Source organism: Haematobia irritans, chromosome 5 (genome assembly GCF_050003625.1).
Source record: "Haematobia irritans isolate KBUSLIRL chromosome 5, ASM5000362v1, whole genome shotgun sequence".
NCBI classification, from domain to species: domain Eukaryota; kingdom Metazoa; phylum Arthropoda; class Insecta; order Diptera; family Muscidae; genus Haematobia; species Haematobia irritans.
The window spans coordinates 6,577,354-6,591,576 of record NC_134401.1 but is presented as its reverse complement, the minus strand read 5'-3'; the positions used below and the strand labels follow the sequence as shown (position 1 = coordinate 6,591,576).

Below are 14,223 nucleotides of genomic sequence, written 5' to 3'. Positions count from 1 at the left end.
ACAAAATTTTCTATAGAAATAAAATTTTGACAAAATTTTCTATAGAAATAAAATTTTGAAAATGATGAAAATTTTAATATGAACCGAATAAAATTTTAACAAAATTTTCTCTAGAAATAAAATTTTGACAAAATTTTCTATAGAAATAAAATTTTAACAAAATTTTCTATAGAAATAAAATTTTGGTAGATTATTTTTGGCTCTAGTGGCAACCATGATTATGAACCGATATGGACCAATTTTTGTGTGATTGGACCAATTTTGGTATGGTTGTTAGCGACCATATACTAACACCACGTTCCTAATTTGAACCGGATCGGATGAATTTTGCTCCTCCAAGAGGCTCCTGAGGTCAAATCTGGAGAACGCTTTATATGGGGGCTATATATAATTATGGACCGATATGGACCAATTCTGGCACGGTTGTTAAAGATCATATACTAACACCAAGTTCCAAATTACAACCGGCTTGGATGAAATTTGCTTCTCTTGGAGACTTCGCAAGCCAAATCTGGGGATCGGTTTATATGGGGGCTATATATAATTATGAACCGATGTGGACCAATTTTTGCATGGTTGTTAGAGACCATATACCAACATCATGTACCAAATTTCAGCCGGATCGGATGAAATTTGCTTCTCTTTGAGGCTCCGCAAGCCAAATCTGTAGATCGGTTTATATGGGGGTTATATATAATTATGGACCGATGTGGACCAATTTTTGCATGATTTTTAGAGACCATATACCAACACCATGTACCAAATTTCAGCCGGATCGGGTGAAATATGCTTCTCTTAGAGGCTCCGCAAGCCAAATCTGGGGATCGGTTTATATGGGGGCTATATATAATTATGGACCGATGTGGACCAATTTTAGCATGGTTGTTAGAGACCATATACCAACATCATGTACCAAATTTCAGCCGGATTGGATGAAATTTGCTTCTCTTTTAGGCTCCGCAAGCCAAATGTGGGGATCGGTTTATATGGGGGCTATATATAATTATGGACCGATGTGGACCAATTTTTGCATGGTTGTTAGAGACCATATACCAACACCATGTACCAAATTTCAGCCGGATCGGATGAAATTTGCTTTTCTTTTAGGCTCCGCCAGCCAAATCTGGGGATCGGTTTATATGGGGGCTATATATAATTAAGGACCGATGTGGAGCAATTTTTGCATGGTTGTTAGAGACCATATACCAACACCATGTACCAAATTTCAGCCGGATCGGATGAAATATGCTTCTGATAGAGGCTCCACAAGCCAAATCTGAGGGTCCCTTTATATGGGGGCTATACGTAAAAGTGGACTGATATGGCCCATTTTCAATACCGTCCGACCTACATCGATAACAACTACTTGTGCCAAGTTTCAAGTCGATAGCTTGTTTCGTTCGGAAGTTAGCGTGATTTCAACAGACGGACATACGGACGGACATGCTTAGATCGACTCAGAAATTCACCACGACCCAGAATATATATACTTTATTGGGTCTTCGAGCAATATTTCGATGTGTTACAAACGGAATGACAAAGTTAATATACCCCCATCCTATGATGGAGGGTATAAAAATTGAATTAAAAGAACTTCCTGGGTAGTTAAAATAAAGAACATCATTGGGGGGCATCTTCTGGAAGTGCTTTTAAAGTTGTGCCTTTGGAAGAACTTCCAAATTTTTTTGCTGGGATATTTATTAGTTTTTGTTGTTTTTTTTTAGCATTAAAATTTAAGAATTTATAAAATTCTAATACTGTACCCAAATACAGTGAACATCTATCAGAACCCCATCATGATATTAATGCAGAGTACGTTAAAATTGTAAAATGCTCCTTTGCCTTTCTTATACACAGTAACCTCAGTAACAATTGTTTTAAAAGTATTTAACCCATTTGGTTAACTTATCGAACTTATCTCTCGTTTTAGATACTCCTCCTAAACATACATATTGAGTTTCCTTCAATGAACATAGGAATTCTTTCCATTGCAAACCATGCCATTGGCTTAGTTTGGTATTTGTTCTTGTATGTCATTCCAATTATCTACCATATTCTGAAGATATTCCTCTTTTGCTTCTTGCATTTTTGATTCTTCATGTGATTTTAGTTCAAACGCACATGCAATTGATATCAATGTAAATTTCATTAATTCTCTATACACAAAATCAATTATATATTTTAAGACAAGGAGGCACAACGTAGCTTGGGATATTATAATACTCTAGACAATATAAAGAAGGTAGGTTCACTAATACACACCGTAGGGACAAAGACACTGAAAACCAAGCAAGTAAGAGAAGACATATGAAGATATCTTTGCATCAATGTATCAATGAAAATGTCGTGTTAGTTATTTTAATTGTAGAAAAGCGTAAAGGTGGTGGAAGAGAAATCAATTTCATAAGGCCTTTCGACCTCAAATTCAGGATAAGTGAAAAACATTCAGCTATAGCCTCTAAACAAAGATTTCGTGTTATGACACACACACACAAAAATATGTTTTGTCTTCAATCACGAAACTAATTGATCCAATTAATTTTTAATTAAAATGTCTTCAATTACAGAAATGATAGTATCAATTAAAAAATTAATTGGAAGTCAATTAAAAAATTAATTGATCCAATTAAAACTTTTTTTGATACTATTAATTTTTGGGATTGAATTTTGTTTTAATTAAACAATTTGTTGAATCAATTAAATGTTTAATTGAATATTTTTTTAAAAATAAATTAAGATTTTAATTGGGAAAATGTTCGTGATTTTTTTTCTGTGTATTACTGCAGTAACAAAACGGAATAAAATATAAGATTAAGGAATTTTTAGTTATATGAAGACATGAGATTACAGTGAGATTAAATATAATTCAATTTAAAGTGGAATAATTCCTATATATGTTTTCTTCATTAAGAGTTAACATAAATGGCCCAAATTGAGTTATCTATCCCAGCCAGATCTATACTAAAGGCTGTGGAAAAGTTCATACGCCCGAACGGAACGGAATGGGCAAAGAAGATTAAGGAACTTGAGCTTAACATAGAATTGAGCTTAACATAGATACGGGCAGCACTCAGTGATAAGAGAGGAGTTCACCGCTGTGGTATCACAATGGACTGAAAAGACTAAGCGAGCCTGAAATATCGGGCTGCCACTATGCAAATCTATAACACGCCTGAATGTACATGCAGACGTGGGTGCCACCATGGTGCAATGGTTAGCATGCCCGCCTTGCATACACAAGGTCGTGAGTTCGATTCCTGATTCGACCAAACAACAAAAAAGTTTTTCAGCGGTGGATTATCCCACCTCAGTAATGCTGGTGACATTTCTGAGAGTTTCAAAGCTTCTCTAAGTGGTTTCACTGCAATGTGGAACGCCGTACGGACTCGGCTATAAAAATGAGGTCCCTTGCCATTGAGCTTAACATGGAATCGGGCAGCACTCAGTGATAAGAGAGAAGTTCACCAATGTGGTATCACAATGGACTGGATTGTCTAAGTGAGCCTGATACATCGGGCTGCCACCTAACCTAACCTACATTAAGACGTGTTATAGATTTGTATCTGCTGTTTTCTTTTCAGTGAATCAACTGATCAAGTTCCTTAATCTTCTTTGTCCATAAAGCTCGAATAATAATTAATTATAAAAATTGAAAAAATATATACGTTTCACGCTCTCTAAATTTCTTTAATTTTAATTTTTGTTTCTTGGTGTTTTATTCGATCTTTTTCTTTTTAATAAATGTCAATAGTTTTATTAAGCTTGAGATCTTTTTATTTTTTTTTTTTTATTTTTATTATTACTGTTTAATTTTTATTTTTTTTTTAAATTTAATTTATAATTTGTAAAATATCTTAGGTTTTTTGTTTTTTATTCGATCTTTTCTCTTTCAGATAATAATCAATAATTTTGTTAAGCTTAAGATCTTAGTTTTTCATTTATTTGGTTTAAATTTATCCTTCCTAATATTTCGTAAATTTCACTGAATTGCTTCTTCAGAGGCATTCGATATATAAGACTAAGATTACACAACAAAATTCTTATTATAGATAATGAAGCATCACTGTCACGGTTGCTACAGTTGAAAGAATTATACCAAAAATGGTAGATTTTGACAAAATTTTCCATAGAAAAAAATAAATTGTATAGAAATAAAATTTTGACAAAATTTTCTATAGAAATATAATTTTGGGAAAAAATTTTACAGAAATCAAATTTTGACAAAATTTTCTATAGAAATCAAATATTGACAAAATTTTCTATAGAAATAAAATTTTGAGAAAATTTTCTATAGAAATAAAATTTTCACAAAATTTTCAACGGAAATAAAATTTTACAAAAATTTTCTATAGAAATAAAATATTGACAAAATCGTCTATAGAAATAAAATGTTGAAAAAATTTTCGATAGAAGTCTAATTTTGAAAAAAATTTCTATAGAAATAAAATGTTGACAAGATTTTCTATAGAAATATAATTTTGACAAAATTTTCTATAGAAATAAAATTTTGCAAAAATTTTCCTTAGAAATAAAATTTTTAAAACATTTTCTGTAGAAATAAAATTTTTAAAACATTTTCTGTAGAAATAAAATTTTGAGAAAATTTTCTATAGAAATACAATTTTGAGAAAATTTTCTACAGAAATAAAATTTTAATAAAATTTTCTATGGAAGTAAACTTTTGAGAAAATTTTCTATAGAAATAAAATTTTGCGAAAAAATTCTATAGAAATAAAATGGTGACAAAATTTTCTACAGAAATAAACTTTTGAGAAAATTTTCTATAGAAATAAAATTTTGACAAAATTTTCTATAGAAATAAAATTTTGACAAAATTTTCTAAAGAAATAAAATTTTGACAAAAATTTTTATAGAAATAAAATTTTGACAAAATCTATATAAGGACAATACGACTTCATTGAAAAGTTTATCGACTTTTGGACAAGGGAAAAAATCACTTTATATTAGAGAAATGCGTCTTCTATGCGAAGCAAAATTTGCATTCGTATTTTAAAGACATGAAATCTTCGACCTCACGACAGTATTTTTTTTTCAGTGTATAGTAATAAAAAAATTTTTAAGTTGCAAAAATGTACGAATTTATTTTATTTTTATTTCTAGAATCTATATAAGGTAATTACATATATAAACTAATTACTCATTTAGAGAACTGGAAATATTATGACTAGATTTTAACTACTTCTCCTAGAATCGAGAGGCAAATATAATTTGGACGCTTAATACCATCTTTAGTGATTGCCACGTAAATTATTACAATTTTATAGCGTCCCGCCACATTGAGGTTTAAATTGTAAACCATATCTACGTGAAATGGCCGATGATGGTAAACATGCTGGGAAAAGATATTATATCGCATTTGTTTTTAATAATTTAGTTTAGTTAATTATAGATTTTGGCGTGAGAATGCCTTACCCCATAGTTAGTGATACATTTACGATCCTCTTCGAAAATACTCTGTCCCCACACCTGATTAGTCAATGAGCCTTTCTGGAAGATGTCAACACACACGTCAGGTACTACGGCTGACATAACGGTTGGCTGCCATTTGCCTCGACCAAATTTATAAATTTGTACTTGGCCCTAGGAACAAAACGAATACTTAAGCAAATCTGTCTTATGGATTCGAAACTGATAGTACCTCTATGCGATCATCTGGCGCTAAATCTTTCCACACACAGGTTATGTTACCTGAGATATACATATTTCCATCATCGTATGCCATTGTAAAATTAGTTAAATCGAATAGATCATGTATGTCTCCGGCTCCAGGTGGAACATCCTCACAGGGAGAAAATAGATCTTCATTATCAAAAAAGAATTGGTGTGGGATAGCCATACCACTCTGAACTATGGAAATCACAAGGATACAACACTGAAGTAATTGCTGGCTTTTAGTTGATAGATACATTGCGATATTAGTTCAATTGAAAAAAAACCCCGAGACTGCAATTCAGTAGAAATTTTCATTTGGGTATTTATACCCTCATCCATGAGCAAATATTAGTTGGAATTTTCCTAATATTATTTCTAATTACAGTTGTTAATTCAGGAATGGGCAAATGTCATGATCAGTTCATAGATTAAATTATTTCGATTATCTCTTTCATATCGACATTTTATGGGGTATGGTTTTCGGTAATTTTTTTTATTTCCATTCCATAGACATGCATTCCATATACGCCTATTTCTTGTACTCCATTAATGATCCTAAAGATTTCTGTTAGTCAGTTGTTAAAGATCTCGATCTAAAGATAGGCTACATTGCACTATGGTCTGGCGGACCCAATTTTTTGGCCAAAAATCATAGCGCTTAAGCGGTTGTTCTGATCTGACCACAAAATATTCTAGACATTGATTCAAAAGGACGAAACCTTTAAGACTAATCTATTTTTGGACCCGCCTGCCCAAATACGGGGTGGGAGACAGCGTATCAAACTATACTGCTATCATATTTTTATACCCACCATCAAAGAATGGCGTATGGTTAAAATTTCAAGGGCCGATGTTGATTTTGAATAAAACACAAACTATTTAGGAATTTATTGTAATTTTATTTTATTATGATATATTGATATTACTCATTTGTGTATGGAACAAAATATCGGCCAAATGGGCGCCGCGACCTCGATGGCACACCCTCATCCGATGGTCCAAATTTTCGATGACGCTGAGGCATAATGGAGGTACTATGCCGTTAATGTGCCGAAATATCTCATCGTTTAGCTCTTGAATTGTTGCTGGCTTATCGACGTACACGTTTTCTTTCAAATAACCCCAAAGAAAAAAATCCAACGGTGTCAAATCACATGATCTTGGCGGCCAATTGACATCGCCATTACGTGAGATAACACGGCCATTGAATTTGTTGCGCAAAACAGCCATTGTTTCGTTAGCTGTGTGGCAAGCGACACCACATATCGTCCACATCCATATCTTCACAATTCAGACCATAAAAAGTTCGTTATCATCTCACAATAGCGAACACCATTCACAGTAACTGCCTGACCGGCCTCATTTTGGAAAAAATACGGCCCGATGATGCCGCCAGCCCATAAACCACACCAAACAGTCACTATTTGTGGGTGTATTGGTTTTTCGACAATCACTCTTGGATTCTCATTCGCCCAAATGCGGAAATTCTGTTTATTGACGATTCCACTGAGGTGAAAATGTGTCTCATCACTGAAGATGATTTTCTTCGAAAATTGATCATCCACTGTAGAAATAAAATTTTGACAAAATTTTCTATAGAAATAAAATTATGACAAAATTTTCTATAGAAATAAAATTTTGAGAAAATTTTCTATAGAAATAAAATTTTGACAAAATTTTTTATAGAAATAAAATTTTGACATAATTTTCTATAGAAATAAAATTTTGACAACATTTTTTATAGAAATAAAATTTTGAAAAAATTTTCTATAGAAATAAAATTTTGAGAAAATTTTCAAAAGAAATAAAATCTTGACAAAATTTTCTATAGAAATAAAATTTTGAGCAAATTTTCTATAGAAATAAAATTTTGACAAAATTTTTTATAGAAATAAAATTTTGATAAACTTGTCTATAGAAATAAAATTTTGACAAAAAATTCTATAGAAATAAAAATTTTGATAAAATTTTCTATAGAAATAAAATTTTGACATAATTTTCTATAGAAATAAAATTTTGACAAAATTTTTTATAGAAATACAATTTTGACATAATTTTCTATAGAAATAAAATTTTGACAAAATTTTTTATAGAAATAAAATTTTGAGAAAATTTTCCATAGAAATAATATTATGACAAAATTTTGTATAGAAGTAAAATTATGACAAAATTTTGTATGGAAATAAAATTTTGATAAACTTGTCTATAGAAATAAAATTTTGACAAAAAATTCTATAGAAATAAAAATTTTGATAAATTTTTCTATAGAAATAAAATTTTGTCATAATTTTCTATAGAAATAAAATTTTGAGAAAATTTTCTACAGAAATAAAATTTTGAGAAAATTTTCTATAGACATAAAATTATGACAAAATTTTGTATAGAAATAAAATTTTGACAAAATTTTCTATAGAAACAAAATTTTAAGAAAATTTTCTATAGAAATAAAGTTTTGAGAAAATTTTTTATAGAAATAAAATTTTGAGAAAATTTTCTATAGAAATAAAATTATGACAAAATTTTGTATAGAAGTAAAATTACGACAAAATTTTGTATGGAAATAAAATTTTTACAAAATTTTCTATGGATATTTTGTAAATTTTTTAAATATTTTTAAAATGTAAAATTTATAATTTATAGTTAATAATGGATGATTTAATTTTTAATCAATTTAATTTAATTTTTAATTAATTTTTAATTAATTTTTAGAAATTATTTAAAATGTTGGTTAATTAATTGAATAAGGCCTTAATTCCTTTTCCTCCCATTCTACTCACTATTGCTATTATTAATTTTGAGGACTCTTATGAACTTTAATTAATATAGAAATAAAATTTTGAGAAAATTTTCTATAGAAATAAAATTTTGAGAAAATTTTCTATAGAAATAAAATTTTGACAAAATTTTTTATAGAAATAAAATTTTGAGAAAATTTTCTATAGAAATAAAATTTTGAGAAAATTTTCTATAGAAATAAAGTTTTGAGAAAATTTTTTATAGAAATAAAATTTTGAGAAAATTTTCTATAGAAATAAAATTATGACAAAATTTTGTATAGAAGTAAAATTACGACAAAATTTTGTATGGAAATAAAATTTTTACAAAATTTTCTATGGATATTTTGTAAATTTTTTAAATATTTTTAAAATGTAAAATTTATAATTTATAGTTAATAATGGATGATTTAATTTTTAATCAATTTAATTTAATTTTTAATTAATTTTTAATTAATTTTTAGAAATTATTAAAAATGTTGGTTAATTAATTTAATAAGGCCTTAATTCCTTTTCCTCCCATTCTGCTCACTATTGCTATTATTAATTTTGAGGACTCTTATGGACTTTAATTAATTGGAATGCATGCAACATTGCTACAATTTGCAAATGCTCAACAAGTGGCAAATGACACTATAGCATGGATGGTCTACGAAGGCAGACAAAATGGTATGGACGGACTTTTAAAACAACAAATGGTATAACAGAAACTAGCTTTAGGAATAAAAAAAATATACAATACTCTTGCCCTAATGATATTCTCATTCCAAGAACACTTTTGCTTAACTGATGCAGTAAACATCCAAGACGTCAAGCTCTTGCTGGCAAATGACAAGTGAATAAAGACAACCCCACACACTGATTAAGACACTCAAAACCTCTGCATCATAACATGACAAAGAACGATGACACATGTAGCATGGGACAGTGAAGAAACAACAATAAATAAATAAATGCATTTAAAAAAAAAAAACAAAAAAAAAACAAGTATATGAATTTTTAAGGGGAATAAAAAAAAATCAAAAATTTTATGACACTTTGTGGTCACTTTATTTTAGTTTTGGGAAATCTATATCAAAAAAATTTAGCTTTTAAATTTATGGCCTCTTGATCATTTGTTTATCATAATAAAAGCTAAACGTCAACCCACAGACATTTTTGTTTTTGGGCAATTGGTATCTCCCATTAAATTTATTATCATTTCTTAAGTTAGAGAATTGAAGCATTGCTATCGACCATGGCCATGGTCTTCTTTCTTGGGCATCACTATGATTTACACAAAATAAAACGGAAAACATAAAGAAAAACATATAGGCGTTGATATCAAAATAAATGGTTGAAAAAAAATATATAGAAATCAAGACATTCCATTTTATTCAGCACCTACAAGATCTCTTTTGTTTGAACAAACCCCCCCATCAAATAATAGAGATATACAGCCAAGCACTGCTCAGCCCTCAAAGACTGTTGTGGGAAATGTGGAGTGTCAAGTGATAAGGTGTTACATTATTCATTTCCTTTATGAATAAATCAAATTCAGTTAAATCGAATTAGGTTAAAAGGTTGTAATCTCAATATGCCTGCCATTGGATATTTGAACAAATTGCGGTGGCTGTGAATATTCCAAAATTACTTAAGATAAGATATCTCTTAATTGTTATACCTCAATGAATAAATCACTATTGGGCAAAGATTTGGGGAAACATAGATAAAATTCACGAAAAAAAAATCAAATAAAATTTAAATTTTGGAATTTAAAAATGTTTGGAGAATTTTTTGAAAAAAATTAATTCGAATATTGTATGAATTATTGTATTATGGAAATATTTTAGTGAAGAAAATTTAAAAAAAAAAATATACTAAAAGAAAGTGCTCTTCGCCACAGAGGAAAAGTTTGTTTCTTCCTCTTTTTTTCTTGAAACCTTCTTCAGCCGGTATTCATTAAATGTCCTGGAATATGAATATGAATATTTGGGGCTGTTATAGCATATAAATTTAGAATATTTATAAACTTCCAGCCATTCGATTTATGAATTCATTATTTAAAGAGACACAAGAAAAATTAAAAAAAGTATAAAAAATTCCCCCATTACGAATATCAATATTTGGGGCTACTTCATTAATATTTGGGCCTCAGCATCATTTGTGTTAAAGATAAAAAATTAAATAGAATTCCCCCTCCACTAGTTTCAATATTTGGGTCTATTTTATAATATGTGGAGCTATTTTAGCATAATTTTTTAAAGATACAAACAAAATTAAAAAGAATTTTCCCCCCACGAATATTAGTATTTGGGGCTATTTTATCAATATATTTAGGATTATTTTTTTAAGATTTAGTATTTAGTATAAACTTCTATATAAATTTAAAAAACATTTCCAGCCATTCAGTTTTTGAATTCATTATTTAAAGAGATACAAAAAAAATTAAAAAGAAAAAAAATAAAAAAAATCCCTCACTACGAATATCAATATTTGGGGCTATTTCATTAATATTTGGGCCTCAGCATAATTTTTTTTTAAGATAAAAAAAATTAAATAGAATTCCCCCTCCACGAGTATCAATATTTGGGTCTACTTTTTAATATTTGAAGTTATTTTAGCATAATTTTTTAAAGATACAAACAAAATAAAATAGAATTCTCCCTCCACGAATATTAGTATTTGGGGCTATTTTATCAATATATTTAGGATTATTTTTTTAAGATTTAGTATTTAGTATAAACTTCTATATAAATTTAAAAAACATTTCCAGCCATTCAGTTTTTGAATTCATTATTTAAAGAGATACCAAAAAATTAAAAAAAAATAAATAAAAAAATAATCCCCCTCTATGAATATAAATATTTGGGGCTAATTGATCAATATTTGTGGCTATTTTAGCATCAGTTTTTAAAGATAAATATTTAGGGCTATTTTATCAACATTTGGGGCTAATTTATAATAATGTTTTTATACCCTAAACCACATAGTGGTCAGGATATAATAAGTTTGATCTGCCAAAAAATGTGCCTACTAGAAATATTGATTTTAGACCCCATAAAATATATACCGATCGACTCAGAATCACCTCCTGAGCCGATCTAGCGCTTGGTTTCCGTCCGTCCGTCCGTCCGTCCATGTATTTGTTGTCCACAGGATTCCGGTCGCTCAGAATCACATCCAGAGTCGATCTAGCGCTTGGTGTCCGTCCGTCTGTCCGTCTATGTAACAGGTTGGCTGATTTTTATTTTTTTATTTTTATATAGTACCAACCTTCAAATGATTCGTGTCAAAAGTTGACGTCTGTAAGTCAATTAGTTTTGTGAAGCAACTTTTGTTATTGTGAAAAAAAATTGAAAAAAAGGAATTTCGTGTTTTGATAAAATAATGTTTTCTGAAGAGGAAAAATACCGAGGAAGCAAAAACTTGGCTTGATAATCAGTTCCCGGACTCTGTCCCAGGGAAATAAACAATAATAGATTGGTATGCAAAATTCAAGCGTGGTGAAATGAGCACGGAGGACGGTAAACGCAGTGGACGCCCAAAAGAGGTGGTTACCGACGAAAACATCAAAAAAATCCACAAAATGATTTTGAATGACCGTAAAATGATCGAGATAGCAGAGGCCTTAAATATACCAAAGGAACGTGTTGGTCATATCATTCGTCAATATTTGGATATTCGGAAGCTCTGTGCAAAATGGGTTTCGCGCGAGCTCACATTTGACCAAAAACAACAACGTGTTGATGATTCTGAGCGGTGTTTGCAGCTGGTAACTCGTAATACACTCGAGTTTTTCCGTCGATATGTGACAATGGATGAAACATGGCTCCATCACTACACTCCTGAGTCCAATCGACAGTCGGTTGAGAGGACAGTGACCGGTAAACCGTCTCCGAAGCGTGGAAAGACTAAGTAATGGCCTCCGTTGGCAAAGTAATGGCCTCTGTTTTTTGGGATGCGCATGGAATAATTTTTATCGATTATCTTGAGAGGGGAAAAACCATCAACAGTGACTATTATATGGCATGAAGGTCGAAATCGCGGCAAAACGGCCCCATATGAAGAAGAAAAATGTGTTGTTCCACCAAGACAACGCACCATGCCACAAGTCATTGAGAACGATGGCAAACATTCATGAATTGGGCTTCGAATTGCTTCCCCACCCACCGTATTCTCCAGATCTGGCCCCCAGCGACTTTTTCTTGTTCTCAGATCTCAAAAGGATGCTCTCATGGAAAAAATTTGGCTGCAATGAAGAGGTGATCGCCGAAACTGAGGCCTATTTTGAGGCAAAACCGAAGGAGTACTACCAAAATGGTATCAAAAAATTGGAAGGTCGTTATAATCGTTTTATCGCTCTTGAAGGGAACTATGTTGAATAATAAAAACGAATTTTGACAACAACAAAAATGTGTTTTTCTTTGTTAGACCGGGGACTTATCAGTCAACCTGTTATTTATTAACCAATGCTATCTATTATCCGATCGTATTTAGATTTGCATATAACTCTTTTATAATAATATTGCCCGATTTTCCCGAATTTTGATTTATTACCCACACTAATTGAACGATTTCTTCTTTTTTAATAATGGACTCAATATTAATTATACTCGTGACAAAACTCCCATAAAAAAGTACCCCTTAATGTTCTTAAATATGGAAATGCGGTTTATCGCTCAAACCTATACCAATGTTACCCCACAAATGCTTATGTTTAATACTTCAGTAGGGGTGGTTTAGGGTATGATATAGTTGGCCCCTCCCGACTTTCTACTTTACTTACTTGTTTTAGTATAAATTTCTACAATTTTTATAATTTTGCTATATAAATTTAAAGGACATTTTCAGCCAATTGGTTTATGAATGTATTATTTAAAGAGATACAACAAAACTTAAAGAGGAATACCCCTCCATGATATGAGCTGGGTATGTATTAAAAATCTATAAATGAAAATCTAGTATTTATTTTCGTATAAAATTTAATTTATATTTAGCTTCAATTCACATTTAAAACCGAGGTTTTTTATTTCAATTAAATTAAATGTAAAATGACAACAAAAAAACTGGAAGTTTTACCACAGATTTATTACACTTGTTTATACTATATTATATTATTTTATAATAGTTTAAATTATAATTATATTAACATATAGCTTTGATTTCTAATCCCACGTCTTTTAATAAAATTTATTGCACAAAAATTATTTATTCCCTTTATTCAGGCGGTTGGTGATGAATTTAAGCTGGAGGTTGTAAATCTAAATGTTCTTTAATTGATATTAAAAATAGATTTATATACAAATACAAAACAAAAAAAAAATGACAATTTGTTTTGTCACATTATTAAATAATAATTAAATTTTGATTTCATGGTATTTTAATAAACTTCATTAAGCTGGTATATATAGTAAATAATGGCAGATTTTATCGATTATCTACCTGCCTACTACAAATTATGAGAGAGGTAGCTATTGATTTGGTTTTTTTTCGTACATTCACATTTTATGATAACCCATTGACAACCCACACAATAATATTAAATTTGATTTATTTAACACTATATGTACTATGATTTAAGGCAAGAATATGTTACTTTTAAATTTATTTGATTTCAATGGAAAAACAAACCTACGATTATCCATAATAGCAGCCTACGAAATTTGTTTTTGTGTTTTTGGCCCTTTTTTTAGGTGGCCCATTACGATAAGTGGATTTGTTTTTTTGTTTCGGTTTTGGTGTAATAAAATTTAGTTTAATAGCGTCTTCAGTTGCTAATGGTGAGCATAAAAAT

At 30.0% G+C, this 14,223-nt stretch overlaps 2 protein-coding genes across 2 annotated transcripts in view; both read right to left on the bottom strand.

Annotated features, from left to right (window-relative positions):
• The window catches only part of side-V (sidestep V), a 302,304-nt gene that overhangs the window by 147,991 nt on the left and 140,090 nt on the right, over positions 1 to 14,223 (bottom strand). The gene's annotated exons all lie outside the window — the stretch shown is intronic.
• Positions 5,111 to 5,945, bottom strand: LOC142241531 (uncharacterized). Its single transcript, XM_075313315.1, has 3 exons — positions 5,660 to 5,945; positions 5,434 to 5,601; positions 5,111 to 5,353 (listed from the first exon to the last, which is right to left on the bottom strand). The coding sequence occupies exons 1-3, from the start codon at positions 5,927 to 5,929 to the stop codon at positions 5,186 to 5,188; spliced, it is 606 nt and encodes a 201-aa protein (XP_075169430.1). The 5' UTR covers positions 5,930 to 5,945; the 3' UTR covers positions 5,111 to 5,185.